At 36.4% G+C, this 24,472-nt stretch overlaps 1 protein-coding gene across 1 annotated transcript in view; it reads right to left on the bottom strand.

Moving 5' to 3' along the window:
- DHX36 (DEAH-box helicase 36) overlaps window positions 1-24,472 on the bottom strand; it is a 43,935-nt gene that overhangs the window by 5,479 nt on the left and 13,984 nt on the right. The window contains exons 5-19 of the mRNA XM_051991800.1: window positions 23,890-24,060; window positions 20,496-20,575; window positions 19,299-19,373; window positions 18,973-19,139; window positions 17,050-17,131; window positions 15,756-15,896; window positions 14,805-14,907; window positions 10,106-10,193; window positions 7,791-7,846; window positions 6,039-6,103; window positions 5,365-5,508; window positions 1,941-2,058; window positions 1,332-1,430; window positions 625-798; window positions 403-489 (exon numbers count right to left, since the gene is read on the bottom strand). Coding sequence (XP_051847760.1) covers window positions 403-489; window positions 625-798; window positions 1,332-1,430; window positions 1,941-2,058; window positions 5,365-5,508; window positions 6,039-6,103; window positions 7,791-7,846; window positions 10,106-10,193; window positions 14,805-14,907; window positions 15,756-15,896; window positions 17,050-17,131; window positions 18,973-19,139; window positions 19,299-19,373; window positions 20,496-20,575; window positions 23,890-24,060 — 1,650 coding nt within the window. The remainder of the gene's footprint in view (window positions 1-402; window positions 490-624; window positions 799-1,331; window positions 1,431-1,940; window positions 2,059-5,364; window positions 5,509-6,038; window positions 6,104-7,790; window positions 7,847-10,105; window positions 10,194-14,804; window positions 14,908-15,755; window positions 15,897-17,049; window positions 17,132-18,972; window positions 19,140-19,298; window positions 19,374-20,495; window positions 20,576-23,889; window positions 24,061-24,472) is intronic.

The raw sequence follows: 24,472 nt of genomic DNA on the forward strand, positions 1-24,472 counted from the left end.
TGAGGGCCATTCTTTTACAGAAACTATTAAGAGAATAAAGTTAATAAGTGATTGGTAATTGGCACACACCAGTTTCAAATAGTAGAGGTGTTCCAACAAGCTTCAATTCTGGGAAAGATTCATAATATTCCTCAAGTAACAGGATTACAGGCCAAAAATTTAGAAATAAAAGTGACCTGGTCCAAGTGTTCATTTCATAAGTAAAGAAACCAAGGGTTGAGAGGTTCAATGGCTTTCGAAAGGTCAATAGACAGAGGTGGGATTTAAACACAGGGCTTGGGCACAAGATTCAGCACCTCCCCTTATCTCTTTGCCACTCTTAATCACAGTAAGATTTTGGTAACTTAAGAACAGGGGCTTTTGTAACATGAGGGCACAAGTGACTTTTTCCACAGAGTTTACCTCGAAAGCATTCACAACTGTCAAGTGGTCACTTTTCGTATTCTTTGACAATTCCTTCCTCCTGGCATCGGCCACTTTTTCTTTGCCCTAAAACCACAGAGAAGGAGATGGAACCTGCTTTCACAGCTCAGCTGCCCAAGGGCTGATGGAAAGCCCTCTTCTCCAGCCATAGAAGTCATGCGTCAGAGAAGGTGATCACACATTCTGGATGAAAGTTCTTACCAGTGGAATGACAAAGGGATCTTTGAAGCTAAGACTAGCTGCAATGGTAAGGACTGGGTCTAAGCAGCAAAAAAGGGCTCCAAAGAGAATCATTTTCCCAATATGTGGCTCAACTGGCAATCGTGCTAAATGGACTCCAAGAGGGGTCAATTCTTCTTGCTTATCCAAAGCATTCTGTTTGGAGGGGAGGAAAAAAAAAAGCAAAAACAAACTTTAAAGCAGTCATTACACATTAAACTATTTGGCATTCAAATATACACATATATCTAGAGGTAACCAATTATTCCTGATTTTTTCCTCCAAATGCATTGGACCAAAAGAGCTTTAATCTCCTCATTTGAGGTGATAAATCCTATTTTGGAGGGTCAATACAAATTTATTAAAGCCACGCCCAAATACCACCAAGTCCACAATTTGGATTCTCACCCAAATTAGGTGACTTATTTTTATAAATTTATATAAGAATTAAATATATGAAAAGTTATAAACCGTTGAACAAAATTTAAAAATAATTTAATAAGGATAAGTCTGTAATTTTCATGCATAAATGAGATGCAAAATATAGGAAAAAACCCCAACTTTAAGTAGTTTTTAACATATCACTGCCTAATAATTGATATTTAAGTTATGATTACCAAATGAATCAAATGTTTCTATTATATGACAGAAATTAAAGCAAGAAAATGCTGTTTAAGTATCAAATTTACCAATTCCATTAGATGATTTATAGACAGTAAAACGGCATCATGAGATGGTGGGTCCATTAACCTGCTTAGGAAATAAGCAATTCCGCCTAACCTTAAAATCTAGAGAAAAGAACAAATTATTACATTATTAATAGGTAAAATATTAAACATTAAGTATGAGAAAATGCTAAAAATTAAGCTAGATTTTTAAGCCCTCATAAATCTTGGAAAATTAACTGGAAACATAATTATTATTTCATGAAGAAATGGTTATGAGCAAATACAAGTACTACTATCTATGTTTAAATAAAATAATTTACAATGACTAAATATGGTATAAGGACATGTAAGTACTCAAAAAAAAGATATTGAAAATATGAATTAATAAATACTCAGGAAGAAATGTAAGATTTACTTTATTAAAACTGGATTAGTAAACATTTATGACTGGCTTCTCCAACCTGTAATGATATGTCTAAGAAATTGTTTTTTATTAAGAGGCAGGCATACAGTGGTATTTTTTGTTTCACATATATTTAGAAATAGCATAAGTAAATGACTTTCTTTTTAATTTCAGAACAAAAATTATTACCCTTTAAGAAAACAAACCATTCCATATAAGACTTTTACCTTTATTTGTAAACACAGTTCTTCTAATGGTGTTCTCAAAATTTCTGGTAACTGATAGTCGTCCAGAAGGCTGGCTCGAAGACCATTATACAGATGATAGCAGTGACCTGGTTGAACTCTAAAAAAGAGATTTGAAAAAAAAAAAAAAACATAGAACAATATTTTCTTAGAAATGGGCAATAAGTAGAGAGAGTTCTTTGGAGATAGCAGATGCCATTCTCCTGACCACATTAGTTTCCCAGGATCACAAAGGGCCCTTCCCCAATTCTAGCTCACCTCCATGTTCCATGTCTCTACTACCATTGTTTAAAAGGGCTCTGTCCTCTCTACCTCCCATCCATACGTACACACACACACACGTATATATATATATATATATATATACACACACACATGCACGCACAAAATCTGAGACAGAATGAATATCTTATTAACTGACCTATAATGCAATATACCAATATTAAATCAAAACCAACTATTTCAAGGCAGAATACACACACACACACATTCATATACTCACAAACACATCTCACACACTTACAGACTTAAAATAAGCCTTTTGAAAATCAATGCATTGATGGTTTATGCAAGACTTATGTACTATCCAATCCTAAAGCAGTGAAGAACTTTCTTTGATTTCTAACGTGAGATCAGCTCTGCTAGAAGGTCTCTGGCAGAGGTGGGGGGTTCCTGGCTGGCCATGCTGTCCTGTGAGGTCCCATCTACTTTCTAGCTTCTAGAATTCTCAGGTGATTGGATTGCCATTATCTACCAAAATAGCTATGAGTTTCTGAAGACAGAATAAGATTACAGCACAGAACCACAAGGTCTTGAAACTTTAACCAATCTCTCCCATTCTGTTATTGATTGGTTCTTGTTTTGAAATTTTGAAAGATAAGTGATTTCTCATTCAAATGCAGGATTCCTGAGGTGATAAAACCACGCTTCAACATAAACAGCCTATGACTTCTAGTTAACACACATGTATATAAAATCAGCTCTTTTGGGGGAAAAATGGAACATTCTGTAATCTTAAATACCCATAATCAAAATGACAAATTGCCATGCAATTGAAATTATTCAATTGAATTAAAATTAACCTGATTTGATTCCATTAAGCTTTATTAAGGGTTTATTATTATTTATAAAGTCCTGTGTTGGGACTAAGGAAAGAAAAGTGCCTATTCTTAAGGAGCTTATAATCCACTGTGAGGAGAACAGAAAGTTCAAAGTTTACTAAAAGGAACAGAAAGAATTTGTTTTCCAGAAAAAGCTAAAAATGAAGAGCACGATTTTAATGGTGATGTCAGTGAAGACTATATAGAAGAAAGAAAAAACCTTGAAACAATCCTTGAAGAAAAAAGATGTACCCATTTTAGAGCCAGAACCAGAACTAAACTTAGCAAGAAGAGCCCTCGGGCTATGAAGTTCTCTGTCCTGGTTTGTGCTGATGGCACACCATGCTGATTTCTGCATGTGTTTCTAAATTAGATTAGGATGGAGTTTAGGCATTTCTCTGAATTCTTGTTCCCACTGTGACACAGGGCTGGAGGGGATGTGGGGGCTGATTTTCTGTACAAATGAAATATTATAATCTTATCTATTTCTTCTCCAGACTAGTCTTGGAGTGTTGACAATCTAGGGCAAACTTTAAAGTGACAGGGTATCTGTTGTGGCTATCAGGCAATATAATCCAATTCCTTTGTATAGCTACGAAATATTAATGTTTATAAACTCTATTTGAAGGGTGTAAAATAGGCTCTGGTTATGTCAGAACAATATCACTCACAAAAATGCCACTTAAGAGTAATATTTATACCCCGAATCACCACTAAACACTAGGTTTTCATGATTTGTTAATTTAACTCAAGACAATGATATGCCATCTATATCTAAAGTTACTATAGGCCCATTATTTTTGTAGAGTAGTTTTTCAAACATGTCCAACTCTACATGACCCTATTTGGGATTTTTGTAGCAAATATACAAGAGTGCTTTGCCATTTCCTTCTCTAGTTCATATGATCGATGAGAAAACTGAGGTTAAAAAGGGTTAAGAGACTTACCCAGGATCACAGAGCTAGTGAGTATCTGAGGGTGGATATGAATCAGAAAGACTCATCTTCCTGACTTTAGATCCAGTTCTCTATCCATGGAGTCCCCTAGATCCCCAGACCCATTATTAGCAGTCTTTCAAAACTATTTTTAATAGTGTTAGGTTTTCCACAGAGGTATTCAGACTCTTGCCTCACCCCACAAGAATCAAGTCTCCCTACCTTCTAGTGAACTGAGCGCTGAAAGTTATCACCTTCCCATCTTTAAAAGTATCAGATAATGATTTTTTTTTTCATTTTGCATCTAAGTGAGCAACATACTATTAAGGAGGAAAGATGTAAACTCACTGTATCCTCATGGATGATCCTAGCAACTAATAATAGAAGGTGAAAGCCAAGTTTATAAGTTCCCTAAAAAGATGGAATTATATGAATACCTAAACAAAACAATTAAATAATATCATTTTCAGGGAATTAAGTTAATTAGTTAGACACAGAGCATTATTAGAAGAGCACTGAGTTTCAAAGATGAGCTTTTGAGGTATCATGCAGGTTGAAGTCTGATCACCTACTGTAAAATTAATCAAATTAACATCAGCCAATTTCTCTATTTAATTCTAGCCCACTTCATTCTTTATCTTATCCAAAAGATACACATGAATTTCAAAGGATACCCATTTAAGTATGTTATAATTTGGTGACAATACTTTGCAGATGTCATCATCTGGCTACAAATCCTGCATCATCACCTTCTCAGAAGAATTTAAAATACAAACAATCCCAAAAAGCACTAAATAGGGAAAGACTATGATCCTTGTACTAGAAATGTAAAGGATATTATCAAGAACATAGATGATTAGAAAAGAAATGAGCTAGTTAGTCATGTAACAAGAATAAAAAATAACAGATGAGAGGCTCAAGGGGACTTTTTGGTACTAGAAATAACAGAAAAAGCTTTTTAACAGCATAGGTAGTTATTCTACTAGAGAACGAGAGGAAAATTTAGATGAGAATTAAATATGTTGAGAAATCACGAAGGAATTATAACCAACATCAGTAGAAGACAGGGAATCTATATAGCTGAAATCACAGATCTTTCAAAATAAATTATTAGCATAGGAAGAATTGCAATGGAAAATCTCATCAAAACTGGGAAATGACCAACAAATTTAAACAAAGGAATAATTTCAAAGAATTAGTTAAAACAATTTTCCCATGAAAAAAGCTTTGACAAGTTACATGGAATTGAAAGATCATCACCCAAAATCAAGAATTCAAATAATTTATTGAATGTCAATAAGCAGGCAAAGGATCCTGCAAACAAAATGCTAAAATGACAGTAAAAGGGTTTGTGATTACAGCCTGTCTTACCTCCCAGCACGTCCTTTCCTCTGCTTGGCATTTGCCTTACTAACCCACTCTGCTGCCATTGTACTGATGTTATTCTGGGTGTCAAAATGGGTTTCTTTTATTTTTCCACCATCAATCACATGAACGACATCATCTATGGTGATACTATTGGAGATGAAAGTGGAAAACACTAAAATAAATCAATGATTTATTCAAAAATTGCAAAACACAAAGAAATTATTTCTTCATGACACTGGACCAAACTCATTTACAGCTGCTTAATTTCCTCAGATAGGCACAAGTCAGCACTATTTTCATTCACACTTGCTGACCATCAAACTTTTTAGCTGATCTATCACCATCTTTGGTTGCAGATATCTGTGAGATCCCCCACATTGTCACAGTTGATATGAAGACTATTTCAGTCATTTTAATAGTACTAGCACCTCCAAGTGAGGGCTAGACATATTATCCCATACTAGATAAAGGGGACAGGTCAGACCCCTAGCTCTTTTAGAGAAAAAGTTATGAGGTTATTTTTTTCTTTAAAAAGCCCACTGGAAATCACATCTAAATTTTCATAAAATGTGTGAAAATCATAAATTTCATAAAATTGTATTATTCATACAATAATGAAGCAAAAAAGTTTAAGGTGGTTCACAATTTATACAAGAAAATATTTGGAACAACTTTACCTTGTTTCTGCAATATTCGTAGCAATGACTATTTTCCGAACACCAGGCGGGGTCCTTTTAAATACCTGTAAGAATACATTCATCAAAAGTTCTAAGAAATATTTATTTAAAAACAGTATTCTTGCAATCAAACTACTTTTTACTCTCATAAGAGCCAAAAACTTTTGTATTGTGTTTATATTCAATATTTTTAGATGTCTTCTTTAAAGTGATGATTGAAGAGGTATATTTTTTAATGATTCTACAATTTCTCAATAGTGCTGCAATAGCCACAGACTTTTAGATTAGGAATGGGTCTGTTAGTTGGGCCATCAATGAAGGACACAGGTCTCCAGATTTCAAGTCCAGTGTACTTTCTATCATCCAACATGGTTTCTTCATATCACAAACAAAATTAAACAAATGATACGATCTTTTCTTTCACATTTAATGCCTAAGGAAGTATATCCCTGAACATGATAAAACATCTCCTAAATCCATGGATTTGCCAGGAGTTTTGAAGTGTCCTTTCATTTCATTCAGATTATTTACCTTTCTTTGAGGTTGAGTTCAAATGCTCCCTCAACCATATATACTAGTTTTCATGATTCTCCCAATATGGTTGTGAGTTCAAGGTTCAGCTTTGTTGGGTGATAGCAGTGGGACTTTTAGAGATGTCTTTCTATTTTTTTTTTTTTTTTTAGGCCTCAGTTTTCCTCTTTCCCAATGGGAGCTGTACTAGATGATCTCTAAGGTCTTTCCTAGTTCAAAATTCCATGAACCAGTGACTAAAATGCCAGTTAAAGTGTTCTTTCCACCATGCTAGCCTGCCTCCCCAAGGAAAGAAGATATATATATATTTTCAATTAACAAGCATTAATTAAATGCTTACTCCGTGCCAGGCACTGGACTAAATCCTGAGGATACAAGCAAAGGCAAACATAACAAGCTGTCTATAAAGTAAATGTCAACTTTTATTGTAAAATGGGAATCAAGTCCCATCTACCTGATGAGCAGATTACATCTGGCAAAACTCCAAGGATCCTGCCCACAAAATATTCCACTTTCTCAAATGAGATCCCTCCTACCAGCCCTAGTACCGATTATACCTATAAGACACAAGAGTAGAAGCTGTCAGGAAATGGGTCTGAGCCTAAGGAGAGAAATCTTTGCTATTTCTCAGCAAAGTTAAATGTAGTAAAGGTACACTAACCAGGCTGCTCTCTCCTCATTCTTTTATCTTAGCCTTATAGACAAATATGTAACTATCGAATCAAGACAAGAATATACTGTTTTTAGAAGCACTATATTCCCTGCAAGTAAGGGACTTGTATCATGCTGTGCCCAATTAGACACTCTTCAAACATATATCAGTGATAAATCAGGAGACTGAAAATTTCTTACCTCTAAGTCAATAATGCTTAATTACCAAATTTACTATTTTAAAATCATGATTTCACACACTGAGATGCCATATATCCTTATAATTCCAGGCAGATTAAATTTACTTTTGATTTTCTTAAATCTAAGGAATTCAAACCTGTAATAGTAACTGTGATTTGACACTTGTTTTTTATTAGAAAATCCCTTAAATCTAGTCTCAGCAATAGACGAAGATTATTCGGTTATACCTAAAATGTGTGACACCACGACCAGTTCACAAAGATTCACATTTGTCAGATCGTCTGACTCCATATTGTGTTTCAAACTCTATATGATCCAAGAAGTACTAAAGGTGTAAAGGGCAGACAATAAAGAAATCTGACAACATACCTGTGTCTGGTTAACAGTAGGCATCAATGAGTGCAAAGGTATTATAATGAACCTATCTGAAAATTAAAGAGTAAAAATATACATTAGGAAAAATGATCACACAGAAGTTCGATCTGACATATCAGAAGCAGTGACCCTTTTCAAAAGGTTCAGACACAAGTGCATGACTACATTCTGGATTTGTGGAATATAACATTGTAAATAACATTTCCACTGTCTCAAACCATCATAAAGAATGAGTGTCATCAAGAAAATATTAAGATAAAAAAATTTATGCCAAGATTGGAATATCCAATTTTTTAAGACTCAATTTGCTGTACAAAAATCACATCCATATAAGAAGTACAAGGATACATTAAATATTTTTTTCTATATGACAAAAAACTAAAAGAATGAAGAATCCACACTTTAATAACCTAAATGTAATTCTAAATAACAAAAATAACTGATATTTATATAGTATTTGAAGGTCTGAATTTTCTTATTTGAAAGAACAATTCTCAGGCCTCTGAATATATCTACTGTTTTAATTATATGTTGACCAAATTAGAATATACGAATATATTCACATCCTTTGTTAAGTCATCTCCTACAAAAACTCTTGGAAACAGGTAGTACTGATCAAATCCTATTACAGAAAGCTACACAGGAAAGTATCTTTTAAAGTTTAACTCAATTTTATATTATTAAAAATATAAGAAACTCTACATAAACTACAGAATAATATGGTCTGACAGATGGGCACCTCTCCAGGCTAAAATACAAAGCAGCCTGCTTTGCTGTCTCTCTGATTATTAGTACATGAGAAAAAGTCACTCTCAATTTAAAAGACAGCTCATGTCAATCTTAACCTTTCTTCTACCAAGCTTGTAAAATTTTGTGGGTTATTTAACTGTGGATGTCTCCAGCCAATATTTGTGATGTAAACAGCAAAAGATATTGTCACCATCATATGAGATGGCCCTTTTAGGTATACAAAAGCCTCTTATGTAGAGCAAAACCACTTTTACTATTCAGTACCCACAAATCAAAGACCTTGAAGTATTTGACTTCACTGTGAATATACAAGTGAACGAAAAAGCCTCCAAGAGGAAAAGACAGAGAACACTTGCAGGAAGTTGCCAAAATGCCATTAGCAAACCTAGCTCAAGGACACAAAAGGATAGCATCTCCCCCATCAAAGAGGGCAAAAGCACCAAAATGGAACTTGGACTTGCCAGAGTCAACCATAGCCTCTCCAAGGTCTCCCACAACTCTGAGACAATGACTGCATGGCAAAGCGTAGATGCTGATGTCATCCCTGAATGTTACCAAAAAAGAATGACTGAAATCCTGCTGAAAAGTTTGAAAGATGCCAATGGGAATGAAAACGATTTTATTTAAGAAAAAATGTGGCCCCTTCTGTCTGTCTGAAATCCTGAATCTATCTAGAAAGGCCAACCTGTTACACTGTTCAGGTCTTTATGCAATCACATACACAGTGACGTCTAGAACAAGTGACAGAAGGAAAGCAAAAGGTACAAAGAGAGTATTTATGAAAATGTTTCCAAGGACACTCTTATCTGTTTGAAATCTTGTAATCTATCTGCAGAAAGATTAACCTGTTACACTGTTCAAGTCTTTTTGTAATCACATATACAGTGACATCTAGAACAAGTGGCAGAAAGAAAGCAAAGAGTACAAAGAGAGCATTTATGAAAATGTTTTCAAGGACACTCTCTGAAGAGGAAGCCACATTCCTGGGCCTCCCAGACCTTTATGATGATGATAAACCACTAAGCAAATTATCAAGGATGTTCTCCAAATTCTTTAAAAACAGAAGAAAAGATTTACAGAGATTTTTGAGGGGAAATAAAAAGGCTAAAACAATAGTTCTGGTGCTTTTCCTGTAAGTTTTCCCTAAGATTTGAGCCATAGAAAGTACCGTATTTAAAAAAAAAAAACGACCTAATAAGTCACTTTCAGCTTTTTTCATAGGTCTAAAAAATGTTTCAAGAATATTCTTTAAGTGGCTACTTAAAAGCAAAATGATCTCATAATTCTTAAAAAAACATAGACCCATACAATTCTGACTTTGGAGTATAAGCCACCATCTATAGTTTCCCTATATCAAGCCTATAAAAGCCTCAAAGACATCACTCATTGTCTGTCTCTCAGAAAGATATCTAACACATTCACTGCTTTTCTAGCACAAAGGACAATTCTTCCATCCCGTTCTTTTCCCAGAAGTGTGAAATTTCCAGTTAAGTGGGTGATGTCAATATGCTACTCACATACTATTGTCTGCAAGCTCTAATACAACAAAAATATAATACCTGATTTAAACATGACCTGTGACATCAAAAGGTCATGCAAAGTGCTGATGTTGTCCCAGCCTGGGAGGAATACCAAGATCGCACCATCCTGCAGACAAAAGGTCAAATTGATTACAAAAGGGACAAAAATACAAACACCAAACTTAGATTACTACATGTTCTCATGGCAATATAAGGCCTTTAAAGATAAGGATAAGGATGTAATATTACATATTACAATAAGTGTAGCATATCTAACAAATATTTGCTTTATTGGAATGTACAATCTAACATTTAAACAGCACCAAGTTTCTAGGTAGGCCCAGAGCTTAATGTTTCCTGACTCTGTGAAGAGATCAGTTGAAATTTCTTTGTTTTTTACTAACAAGTCACCACCTTCCAGTCTCACAAAGAAAAGGGGCTGGATACTTCTTGAACTCTCCTCCTACTGAAATCAGGGAAAGCTCTTCTGAGTTCCAAGTGATCTAAGGTGCATTTTTACTGAGGAAGGTGATTTTCTCCCCCACTTGTCCCTTTCCCGCTACCTCCCAAGTCTCTGGGAGCTTTACACACAAGAGGAACTTTGGCAATTATATTTTCCCTTGGACTGAATCCAAACAACTCTTCAAACTTTGGCATCATTTCTTCCTGAGCTTTCTTTACTCTCAATTGACTATATCATGTTTCCTTCTCTCTTTCCTGGACCGTGCTAAGATCTTCCTTTAGATCAGCTCTTAATGTAGACTAACACATCAGGGAGTGATGAAGCATGATTTTCCTAATTTACTTTGTCTAAAAGTTCTTTCTAATGAGACAGAATTTTTACATTTCTTAACACCTGAAATCAAGCAAGTTAAAAAATTCTCTGCAACTATGACTTTCTGGTAATTAACTTTCTCTCTTAAACATAACACAAGTATTATTTCAAGAAATATGAATTTCAAAAGGATAGTTATAATAGAAAAGTTAGAGTGAAACTGCAAAAACAGGGCTGCTAATGAAAGTTCTCTACATCTTTTAAGATGCACAAAATATTAACGAGTGTTAACTTGAGTATTGAAACTATCTTTATGTGTATGAGAAAAGAAATACTAATGAGGAAAAAACCTCATGTACATTATCACAACTAGTTTTAAAACATTTCTTTAAGGAAGAAAAAAGTATTTGTATTTTACAATTGGAGAAATTTAAGTCGGTAAGAAATGACTTAAAAAAGTTACAATGTTCAGCTGCCCATAAATCAATTCATTCCTGCAGATGAAGCTTGTACTTCCTAGAAGCACATCACATGGTCTCGTGCCCCCATCACCAGTTCTTCTAATTTACTTATTCCCCTTTCCCATAATGCATCCCTTTCACACACAAAACAAACTAATTAATTAAAGCACAGTCTTGATAGCTAATGCTCTATAATCTTGGCACCTGAATATAATAACATGATTAGCTGCAAACTCCAATTAACCAAACTTTTCTCCCTGCCCACAAATTTAGGGGAAAAGAGCTTTATGAGCAACTAGGGAGGAAAAAAAAGAGAGAAATCAAAGAGATTCATTGAAGCATCTTAAACACATCTAGTTCAGAGGGAAACGCAGACAAGCAAAAGATAGCTCTAGAAGTAACACTGAATTTTATCATTTAAAAGATCAAGCTATGTAGTGTGTATATTATATATATATATATATATATATATATATATATATATATATATATACTCTACATCCACACACATACACATTTAGATTCATGTAAAATTCTACTTTTTATACATAAATGTTTTCTTCCCTTCCCCCCATTCTACTCTTCCTTCTCCTCCCCCTCTTTTGTCTGCTTGTATTGTCAGTGAACAGGATACTTGGATAACAAAATGAGCTACCAAGAATTTCTTTTTCTTTTTTTTTGCTGAAACAATTGGAGTTAAGTAACCTGCCCAAGGTCACACAGCTAGGAAGTGTTAAGTGTATGAGGCCAGATTTGATCTCAGGTCCTCCTGATTTCAGGGCTGGTACTCTATCCACTGCACCACTAAGCTGCCCCTAGGAATTTCTTTAAAAAGAAAAAAAATCAAAAGACCAACCCATTTTCCTTATTGTACAATCAGTTCAATCCCCTAGATCATAAGCATTATATAATGAAAATCAATGAACAACATATACAAAGTAGGTACCTTATCAGTATTTATAAAAACTAACCGATTTTATAAGTGTTTCTACGTTTCAAAGTACCTTATAATTATTTTAATATTTAAGCATATAGAATGACATACCCTTTCCAGGTCACTTTAAAAATATTTACTTTATAAGTATTTATAAAAACCAATATTAATCCAGGCAAAACATTCTCATGTAATATTCCCATTTTTGGTATACTTATTAAGTTATTAAAAAAAAAAAAAGGCGTGGTGTATGTATTAGAAGGATCTTCAGCATATTTCAGATGGCTCTTTGGTAGCAGCAGTACCATCACCAATAAGGCATCCCCTGAAATCCAACTCAGAAGTTGAGATGAAAAACTGCTCCATGATTCTCAAAGGCTAGGCCAAGGTACTGTTAGGCCTGACAGATTCTGCCTAAAAGCAGGAAAGCGCCAACAGGACAGATAGGAGTCTATTCTATAAAAGTCAGCCTGGTTAGATGTGGAAAAGCTCATCACCCCAAGAGTGATGTGGCTGTATTGTAAATAACAAAGGGCATATACGGAACCCTAAAATCATGGATCTGACTGATCACAGAACTCTTCCCCGCAAAGAGGTTTTTGTTAACCTAGAAATTTCTTATTCATCAAACAAATGGTTTGCACTAAATAATCTCTAAGCATTATCAGCACTAGCAAAAAGGTTCCTCTATAAAAAAGGTTCTCAGACAGATGACAGCAGATAGGCCAAGGTTCTGCTAGGAGCATTTCTCTCATTCCGAGAAGACAGCTTCAGGAGGAGAGCTCAACTCTGAACTTTGCCGTCCTTGCCTCTTCCTTATCCAAAGTGACTTTTTTTCTATCTCTCTCTCCCCAATGCCCTCAAACCAAGAGTCATGGTCAGAGCAGTACTCTGCCCATTTGTCCTGGAAAGGGCTTAAAGCCAATTCCACCCTAACTAACTGTCGAGACCAAAGTACTCCTGCTTGATCACTACTTTCCTTTCTACAGTTTCTGCATACAGTTTCTTCCTATTAAATTAAAGCCCTTGAGAGTAGACTAGTCTTTGCTTTTTTATTTTTTAAGGGGCAGGTCAATTTTCCGAGACCCTTCACAGCTATGAATCATAGCATCTGAAGGAGCTGACACAGGTGTTGCGGACTGGGAATGAGATAAATTGGAGGCAGGGAAAGAGGAGAGAGATCAGATAATGCAATGGTCTCTCAGTCAGAGGTCAGAGAACAGCAACTGCCTTTCAGTCTCCTTACATTATCCTCTCACACGAGGAGATCCATTCTGCAGGTCTGGGTTGGATCTCCAAGCAGACACTGTCAGATGGCTCCCATGTCACAACAGTATTTGTAACTTCAATGTTCCATATAATACAGGAATTTAAGAAATGTTTCTTCAACCATTCACTCGTAAAATCTCACAAGAAATTTATCACATTTTAAATTTGCAAGGAACCAGCCTGAAGTTACCAATTTCTGCAGAGTCTGCCAAACAAGAGCCATTCAAATAAGATTAGAAAGGAAAAATTCTTAAACTACTTAAAAAATTCAAGTTTCCTGGACCACAATCACAAAAGCATGTAATGTACAGATCACCTTCACTCACTTAGTCTTGTATTTTCTGACATCATGGTGCAGAGGTTATCTGACATCCATCACTCTGCCAGCAGCAGATCTTACCCATACTGCTACAGCCTCTCAGTTACACCAGAATCACATACAATAGTCTCTACTTCCCCTTCCCTAACTCTCCTGGGAACTCTATAGTGTCCTTGTCCATGGTGCCTTCCTCCATCAGAATGAAAACTCGTGGAGGACAGATAGTCTTTTTTTATTTGTGTCTATTTTCAGCAATTAATACAATACCCAGCATACAGTATGTACTGAATAGATGTTATATCTATATAAATCTCTTGGAATATTGAAACAATATGTGAGTAAAAGAAACATTTTAGAAACTTTAGAGAGAAGAAAGCAAAATCAAAAGAATAAACTTCACAGTGCTACAATAATTGAAAACATGACAAAGATACGATTCAGACACAACATGAGAACCAGGTTAAACTAGATGGCAAACTAATAAAAGTGTAAAAAGTTTGGTCACAATCACTATTACAAATGTTTTTTTTTTTTAATTTTAATAGGAAGCTACTAAGAGAATAACTCATTGGAAAACAAATGTCAAAACAAAATGTATTAGTAACATTTAAAATAATGATGATATGCTGAGTAAAAGGTTGTTTATCTCTTCATTAAAGTAGATATCTGTCATATTTTGGAGCCATGTGTCTGGGCATACATAGTAAAAACTTTGAAAAGCTCAGCTCTAATTGTATACTTAAAATCATTCATATTCTAGATTTCTAAAGACACTTTTCATTTATTTGAACAAGTCTTCAATTTCCAAAGTTTATATTATTGATATTTTCCATTTTTACGGAAACATGCTTGGATTAAAAATTACTTCTTTCCATAGTTAGATGTACATTTTAGAAATACTTCAAATCCAAGAGGATTTTCACAAGAACTTTATCAATAAGCAACAAAGCTGGAATCAGGCTACAAAAGAATAAACTTACCTCTTCTTCCAAAACAATGTGTCGGATAAGTGCAGCAACTAAATTCAGATCAACTTTATCATCATCCATCATTTCTAAAACATCTATGGTATTTGCTGAATACCTGTTTAGTGTTCAAAAGAATGTTAAATTGTTTGAAACACACAAAAGAAACTCCTACTACAATGACATTTGAAGGGTCACTGTCATAAAAACAAAATTTATCACCAGAATAACTTTCCCACTCCACCAGCATGGACCTTAGTACATTACATGTACAACAGTGTTTGGGAAACACAAGTAGGTTTTGAGGGAACATGACGTGATGTCATGAAAACTGGATCAAAGGCATTCAGTTCAAATCATGGCTTCATACATCTTTGCTTCTTGTGAGAAAGCCCAGCCAAGTCCTAAAAAGGACTCCTGAAGGTCTCTTCTTCCCCACTAAGATAAGGAGAATGTGAAAACTGTGCAGGGAGCCCCTCAAGGATATAATAGGGAGAGGAAGAAGGAGAGGGAGAGGGAGAGGCTGGCCAAGTTTCCCTAGAAATCAGCAGAAAGGCCTAGGAGAATGGCCTATGGAGGTTTGATTTCTCCCTTGGGTTAAGCGGCCCCTTCTGGTCTTCCCAAGTCTCTGCCTCATGTACTACTAGCCTAAAGGCTTCCTTAGGATTTCTGGGTTTTGTGGGAAACTGAAACAAAGCAGACCAATGTAGCCCCACCAACCAAAATGTCTGGGAGTAGTTCCATCTCTACATACATTATGCATAGGCCCCAAATCCTCCATTTCCCTTAAGCCACCAGTCAAGGCTACAGTTTCATAGCCTGCAAGGACTGATGATCCAGATGGCCAAATCTATTTATGAACCAGCTGAGACACAACAGGACTGCTGTCCCTGCTCAGAAATGGGGACCAGAAAACACCCATCCTTCCTCTGGGACACGGTAAAATGACCAACGAGTAAAACTCACCTTCCTCGCAGCTGCCTTACATAGTCTGGCCAGCGTTCTTTATAAATTGCTTCTTTCTCTTCTTTTTCTGGTCTATTTACATGACCTTGCATAAAACCCCTTTTAAACTGGGGTTTGCGATCTGTATTTTCTGGTGTATACCTAAAAGATAAACAAGAAATTTTAAATAGTAAGATTTTAAAATTTTCCTTTTTGCATTGCTTCATCCTTAATGCCTAATAGTGGCCCACAAGTGATCCTGGGTCATGAAGTCTTTGCTGAAGGAGGCCAAACTCTGTCTGGTTCTACAGGCCTCACTTAGTTTGGTGTAGAAAACAGTCATCTACTTTGGTTCAAACCCCATACTCCAGGGACTTAAATTATAAGCTAATTTAACTTCTTTGGTCTTACTTTCCTCATTTTTTAAAGGAGAGGGCTGGACTCAATGGTCTCATGTCCTTTTTCTAGGTCTCAATCTGTGACGCTATGGTACATCAAAAAGCCAGCCCAAATGAGGAGCCAGTGGACAAGCAAGTGGCCAACATCAGCAAAGCTGCTATCCACAATGACAAAACCAGAGCTTTGCCATGGTGAATTTAAAGTAGTAATATAAAAATCTGAGGTTTATTTCAAGTTTCATATTCAAGGTTCATATACAGGATACAAAAAGATACATAATTATACAGGGCTACTGAAATTACATTATTATAATTTTTATTGAATGTCTAAGTAGAAAATAAAAACAAGCTATCATTTCTAAGCTCCCCAAATGCTAATTTTACATACAAACATCTGATATGCTCATTAGACACATTCTTACAAGTTCCCTGAAGAGCATGAAAGTAGCTTTCATAATAATGAAAGAGTATCCCATTTAAAGCTAGAATCTCTCCCAGATGAAATGCTTAGTATAGATAGATGGTAATAAAAACTCAACAACTCCCCCCCTCTCCCCACACAGCACCAGAGCATTGAGAGAATCTTTTACAAAACATCTGCTGTTGTTTCCTTTAGAATCATATTAAGACTCCTTCTTTCCCAACTTCACTCCCCAGCCTTGACAACTGTTTAGTAAAGTCACTTATTTTAGTAAGTAGAGAGGGCAGAGAATGGAAGAATATTCTCTTTTTTGGCAGGCAGGAGACTCCAAGACACAATTCTTTCATCTGTCACCTATTTATCTTTTCAAATAACATCCCTCACACGTCTCCTGCCACCTTTACTTACAACACAGAATATTTAAGGAGTGTTTTAGTTTTTAACTAAAAGCAGTAAATCTGCTACTACTTTGGTCTCCTTCTTGAAATCTACTCACCTTATCTTTTCAATCACATCTTCTAAAAGATATTCAGCAACAGGGAATGTGAAACCAGGTATGTGAATCATTGGACTATGATCTATTAAAGGAAAAAAAAATGACAAAATACATGCTGAATTAAAAAAAAAAACATTATAAATGGGGTACAAAAACAGATGAAAGGATCTTCATTCTTTTTTCATGTTCCAAAGGCACATCTGATAGAATGAAAAAGAGCAACAATCATATTTTATTGATAACTATCACTTCCTATAGTGCTTACTGGGTGCCAGGCACTGGGATACATGTTCTACCAAGAGCCCACATTGGATCCTTCCTCACAACAGTCCTGAGAAGGAGCTGCTTCTGTTATCAGAATTTTACAATGAAATCTACAGTGCGGACTGAGGCAAACACAGGTGAACTGAACTAGCCCGCGGTCACACCGCTATTGAGTGATTGTGGCTGGATTTGAACTCATTCTTTCGGACTCCAGGCCCAGGGATCTGTGCACTGTGGTACCACTTAGCTGCCTTTCAGAAGACATTTCCCCCCAATGATCTTGCTGTCACTTTCCTACTTCCAGAAGGAAATACTCGGAAGTATCAGAAGGTAAAGAATTTGACCTCCTGGCAACTGAGCTGAAACACTGCTTTACTGCTACTAAGGTCATCTTAACCTATATCTCTTCATGTAAGACAAAATACTGGGACAACAACAACTAACAAAGATTTTCCCTCACAAGCTTCCAGGTGTTTCCAATCCCATCTCCCCTGAGAGCATTGAACCCTATTATCTTCCATGACAAGACACAAGAGACATTAGGTTCAATGCTTTGGTGAAAAATTCTACCCACAAGATGCCCTTTGCTCCTGAGCAGCCCAAACCTGGCCAGTGACACAAAAGAACCAGCAATGGGAGAATCAATGAACCCAGTGTTCTCAGGTGTGGGTGTGTTTCTGAATCCACTTAGGGAACCTCCTGTGGCCTGGGCAGAGGGAGGCCCATTTTTCACCACCTACAGAGCAAAGCTAGGATGACACAATCCATCACCGTTTGGTCACTCCCAAAGAGGTCACTGCCTCTGTGCCCAGCACTGTGCTGTAGGAGACACAGGGAGAACCCTCCCCCCCCCCCCCCCAACTAGGGCTGGAGCCTAAAGCAGAGGCACCCCTTCTGAGCTGGGGCCTTCAGCAGGGGTAGCCCAGCAAGGCTTTCCTCCATGATGCTCTTGGGCACATGAGCACATGTCCCAGAGTTGCAGGAGAGCCCTCACCATGGCAGAAGCACATTTCAGAATGTTCTGGAATAAGCTCTTCTAAATTTGAGGACATCTGCCCCAGTTTTACTATGGATCCTCCTGAACAACTATCATGGCATCTGCCATGCCTATGTGAGTTTCTTTCCCAAAGTACTAAGAGACAGAACTGACATGATACACATGTATAACTATCTAAAGGGAGAAAGCATTGAAGAAAGGATGGATGGGAGATTTCTATTCCATCGGGATATTAGAAAAACCCTTTCATGATAAGGTGATGATAGCATATTTAAAAAAATTCAAATTCAGACATGGGTTCAATGATATAAAACCTTTTCAGGCTCCCCCCTCCCCTAAGGTTCCGCTAGGAGTTTCTAAATATCCTTTTATTAATTATTAATAACAAATTATAAAACTTTGTTTTCTAGGTTGTTTAAATGAGAAAATGTTTTTCTTTCTACCTTATAGACCTCGTAATAAAATTAAACCTTGAAAAACCAGCACTTTTGGAAGTAACCCCACTTAAAAGAAAAAAATCACAATGTTGCTGCTGTGTCTATGCAAAATAAAACATTTAATCAAACTCTGTTAGTAAAAAACTAAAAATTGCAGTATTGAAAATAAGCCTTTAAACATTTTAAACCCTTTCCACAGAAATAAATTGGAAATATCACACCCACCAAAATATTCCGAAAACTTCTCAGCATTCAAAGTTGCACTCATCAGAATTACTTTCAGGTCAGGTCGAAAGTTTAGGAGATCTTTAATAACAGTCATTAAAACATCTGACTGCAGATTCCTTTCATGGATTTCATCAAGTACAATGTGACTAACACTGGATAATTGCCTAAAACAGAAGCGCAAAGTGTATAACTCATCTTCCACAGAACATTTTATAACAACATAGGCACTGGAAATTAAGTGCAATAATTAGTACTACCCAATTCAATAATTAAGTCTTTGAGAAACAACAGTTACTTCTCAGTCTTAAGAGAAACATACTTACGGATCTGACTGGAGCCACTGAAGAATGATTCCTGTTGTACAGTACAAAATGGAGCCTTGTTTCCTTGGCAACCGGCTGGCAATGAGAGAAAGGGGGACGCATTAGACATTGCAAATTGTCTCTTCCAACCTGTACTAGGTACATGTACTAGGTACATGATGGCTAAGCAACAGAACATAAATGCCAGAATATTTCCATGGCAAAACTAAATCTTTTTTTTAATTAATTTTTTTTTCATAATTATAACTTTTTATTGACAGAACAAATGCCTGGGTAATTTTTTTTACAACATTATCCCTTGCACTCCTGTTCCAACTTTTTCCCTTCCTCCCTCCACCCCCTCCCCCAGATGGCAAGCAGTCCTATACATAAAACTAAATCTTTAAACACAATTTTTGTCAAATACACATTTCTTTGATTTCTTTCAAGGAGATACATGTATTATTTAGGGTTACATCCACATCCATCAAATACCTGAACTATTTTTGTTCATTTTGGCTACATACATTGTTCAAAACCAAAACAATCCTTTTCTTTCAGAAGTTAAAAATTTCTCTTATTCCTTCTCTAATAACCAAAGTGAACACAACCATATTAAGGTTAACATTACTTCCAAGAAACATGAAGCAACACTTAAAAGGCTTTCCTTGGTGTCTAGCTTATTAACTATAGAATGTCAATAACAAAGGATCCCTCTCATATTACACAAACGCTACTGGGCTAAGTGGCTGGATGGTGACACGTGAAACTCTTCATGTCACCTGAGACCAATCTTGAAATATCAAGTATTTTCAGAGTTTGACACAAGGTAATCTGGGCTTTCTCTACATTTGGGACAGTGTAGCAAGATGAAAAGAGTGGTGGTCTTCACTTTCTGGGAAAACAAGCTATTTGGATCCAACACTACTTCCTAGAAGGGCAAGGGCTACTCCTGGAAAGCAGAGGCTGGCATGAAAACATGAGCTAGACAAGGCACAAAATACAGAATGGCTGCTCAGGAGTGTGCTTGAAAAAGCCCTGGAGCTTCCTGAGGTTTATGTGTCAGTAGGGGTCAGTATCATAGCTAGCCTTCTCCTCCTCCTTTCCCCCTCCCCATCACCCCACTGGAGTGAAGGAGCTTCTTAGAGTCTGCATACTCTCTATGTCTGGGATCACGAGTGGTCTTTCCCTGGAAATCAAACAAGAAAGCCCCTTTACCTCTGGAGGCGGATCTGGTACCCGGTACTATGGCCGCTGCCACATGGTTCGGCTCTCTCTGCGGCCACTCTCTCTGCAACCTTAAATCCAAACACAAATGTTGGTGACAGACAGTGACCTCTAGAAGGATGTCAATGACAATTTGGGACTTGGCAGAAAAGTCATATTGAGTCAGACTTCTAGATAAATCTGAATTTTTAAAAACAAGTCTCAAAAATTTCCCAAAGCTATCATGAACACTTCCCATTTCAATCAACGTAGCTGATGACAATGGGCATTAGGGGATACAAATATCACAGGCCAAAAAGCTAATTTTTATGAAAAATCTAAACTTGCCTATGAATTCATTTCTTAAATCTGGAAAAAAATTTCATCCCTTGGTCTACAAACCCACACTAATTTTCCGAGGTATTCCATGGACAACCACAAAATATAGGGTTGATAAGAAACCCCAATCTAACGCTATTAACAAATATCAGGGTTAAAAACATATTTACCTAGAGAAAGGGTTCTTGCGCACATCAAGTCATCATGATAGCTTCATGGATTTGATGAAGAATGAAACCCAAATTTCAATAGATATGCTGCAATTTGTTTAAAAAATTATAAGTTTTTGTAGTGAATGGTGGTCTACTTTTAAAATTATATACACGCATATGTATATACATATGTGTATAAAATGGGTGTGTGTGAAGGAAATAAGAACAGAAAATCCTGTAAGACAGAGGTTCTGAATCCAGGATCTGAAGTTTTTAAAAGAATATTGTGATATTTTTATTTCAATATAACTTGTTTCCTTTGTAATCTTATAGCTTTTGTTTTATGGCTGTAAAGACATGATATCCCACGGAGGGATCCCTAAGCTGCCCCAATAAGAAGGTCTATTTTCAAAGGAGACTTGGAGACTGTCTGCTTGACTCTCTCTGGAGACAAAGAGGAGCAGGACGTTGCCTACAGAGTGAGCTGTCCAGCCAAGAAAGGTCCTCTGCTCTCCAGGACTAACATGACAGTCAGCCATAGGTCAGGCAAGCAGACATTTCCCCGATTCGTTCTCTGTTGGACAACAGCCGAGAGAAGCTAAATAAAACCTTGGCTGCCATGAGCTGTTCTAGAAAGGCACACTGTCAGGCTAGCCGAGGACTTACCTTTTATGGTTGTCAAGCCTGACTTTTTAACAATTTTCAAAAAAACTTATCAAAAATGATTATATATAGTCACACTGTCTGAAATTAAGTACCCTAGCCAAAAATGAACTATTTCTTGATGACTATTGGTCATAATCAAGAACAGTAACACAGTTGGGAGATTCTGCCAGGATCTACTGAGATAGGCAGGAATATATGTTCCTTGGCAAAGTGGACCCACATTGCTGTGGTTTTGGAGTTCTTTTCCTTTTATAGCTTTTCTGTCTCTTCTTACTTTAAAATGTACATTTTTATTGCTCTTATTTGTGGGCAAATCTCTAACAGCCCCTCTCTTCTCATGGGCACCAGATACGCAAGTTGGATACGACAAAATACTGATACTTGGATTCTCAATTTGTTTTCCCATTCTCAGGTGAGTGAAAAGGTGAAATTAGCAGACGGCCAAGTGATATAATTATTCATCATTTGACAGAAAGACTTGATTGCTCCTGACATTAGTATCAGTAGCAAAATGAAGCATGTGTCATATCCCAAGAATATAGAAGTAGTCAGGGTTTAAAACTTAAAGTCACTTTGAAGGGAACCCAGGACATACATGGGTAATTAACCTCCCTCCCTCTCCTTTTGCTACTTCACACATCACTGATCTGCTCAACATGATAATCTCAAAAAGGCCTGAGTCACTGGGGCCACAATACTTTTTCATTACTTTATGGAAGGAAGAGGATGGAAAATGCAAGATTTTGTTTTTTTGTTATTTTAATCTGCATAAATCTAATTATCTATTAAAGAGGGGAAATGATCACTTTGCTTCTAGCCTTGTAGTATAGCATTTCTGATTTTTGCTACAAACACACCTTAGAGCAGAATGTCCCAAAGTCAAATAGAGCAGACAGGTTTGGAGGCAGAGGGCAGGTGGCAATCTGGGCTCTGCTCTTCATTTGTTGTATGACCTCACATGTCACCTGACATCTCTAGATTCTAGCTCTGTAATCTGAACATTAGGCGGATAAGATGGTCTCTAAGACTGTTTTCAACAACAATAAAATACTACAAGTCTATAATTAGTTAGGTAAATATCATTAAAGCAAAAATACATAACTATGAACTAAAGGAAAGAAAAATATCCTAAAACTCTTAAAAAAAAAAAAACTTCTATGTACATATACACACTAATATATGGTCTCCTTTTAGCTTATAGTTATAAAGTAGGTCCCAATATAGTATCAAACGTATTTATGGTACATAAAATATATATACATACAGCCCAATTATAAGTGATTTGGCCTAAAACTAAGAGGATAATAATAAGATATATAAACCATTGAAGTAATAATATTAATGATTGCATTCTCTTTAAAAAAACTCTTGGAAATGTCTTTTAAAAAAAGAATTTTTTTTTAAAGAGATTTCTTGTTAAGTTTTTAGTAAGGACCCCTTTTCAAAAGCACTATGTGGATCATGGTTTAGATATGGGCAGAATTTGCAAAGAGGAAATGTGGCTCAATGTCTAAAGAAAATGAATGAGCTGCCCTAGAAGAGAAGCAAAGCCCTTTGTGCAGTAGTTGGAGGAAAAATTTTTTAGGTACGCACTGGGTCAGATAGTTGCTGAGCATACATCCAAATGTAAAATTTGGATTCTAAACCATGCTGCTCAACATCACTCTTCATTACAACTAATTGGGGTGCTTGTGAGTCAACTATCAAGTACACAAACAATTTCAACTGAATGGAGCACTAGCAAAAAGCAGGGGCTGTTTGTAGTTTATGCTGAATTTCACAAAATGTACTGTAACAGGCACATAAATTTAATAAATAATTATCTGCTACTTATTTACAAACAAAAAGATTTATCTTTTGTTCCAAAATATTAAAGCAGAGTGATTCTTTTGTGGTTTTTATCACCAAATGCTTGCTCTCTTAGTTTTTATGGCAGCAAAATCTGAGGATGAAGTTCACATTCTTGGGGGTTTGGGGAGTAATTAGAGGATCCAGGTTTGTGACTTCATCGCTAGCCCCGACAGATTAGTGTCTGTTCCACACATTCTGATCTCAGGATCTGCCTTAATCACTAAGAAGCATCAGCCAAGACTTACACCCAAGGCATTTTGACTGAAAGTGGCTTTCTGCCCGTTATACCACATGGTATCTTCTTAACCTCACATTCAGCTAAGTGTTTTTGGAGTCCTTTTCACAAGAAGAACAGAAGTATCTTGCTGTAAGATATTTTAAAATGGGACATCACTTACCGAAATTGCACTGATTCTTCTGGGCTGTGTACACACTATCCGGCAGGCGGATCCTTTTCCTCTTTCGATATAGTCATCTAGGATGAACTGGGTAACTTGGGTGGTTTTCCCACAACCAGTCTCACCACTTATGACAGTAACCTGATTGTTATTTATCAAATTTACCAATTCCTATTTGAAACAGAGGTAGGAAAAAGAGAAAACAGTAAAGACCTCCATTCTTAGAGAGAGCACAATCCAGCAATTAAAATGCCATCATCATTTGAAGCTAATGTAATTTTAGTTGAACCATTAGCACAGAAATATGGAAAACTGCTTCCCTTCTGTCAAAGATAACTTCTCCTGTCTCCTCCAGCCCAACACAGGATGCAAGGTCAGAGCAGTCACATGTATGAGAGTCCTAAGTCATAAGAGTTTCTCTAGCTTTCATTCGGTCACTCAGTGAAAAAGCATTTTGGAAGCACCTGCTCTATGCCCACAATGGAGAACTCGGCTCCCAAGACATGACAGATTAGAAGTCATCAATTAAAAAGGAAGCTTGCTAGCAGAAGCCAGGCAGGCTGGCAGAGGTAAGAAGTGATGG

The sequence above is a fragment of the Antechinus flavipes genome, chromosome 3, assembly GCF_016432865.1.
Source record: "Antechinus flavipes isolate AdamAnt ecotype Samford, QLD, Australia chromosome 3, AdamAnt_v2, whole genome shotgun sequence".
Taxonomy (NCBI): Eukaryota; Metazoa; Chordata; class Mammalia; order Dasyuromorphia; family Dasyuridae; genus Antechinus; species Antechinus flavipes.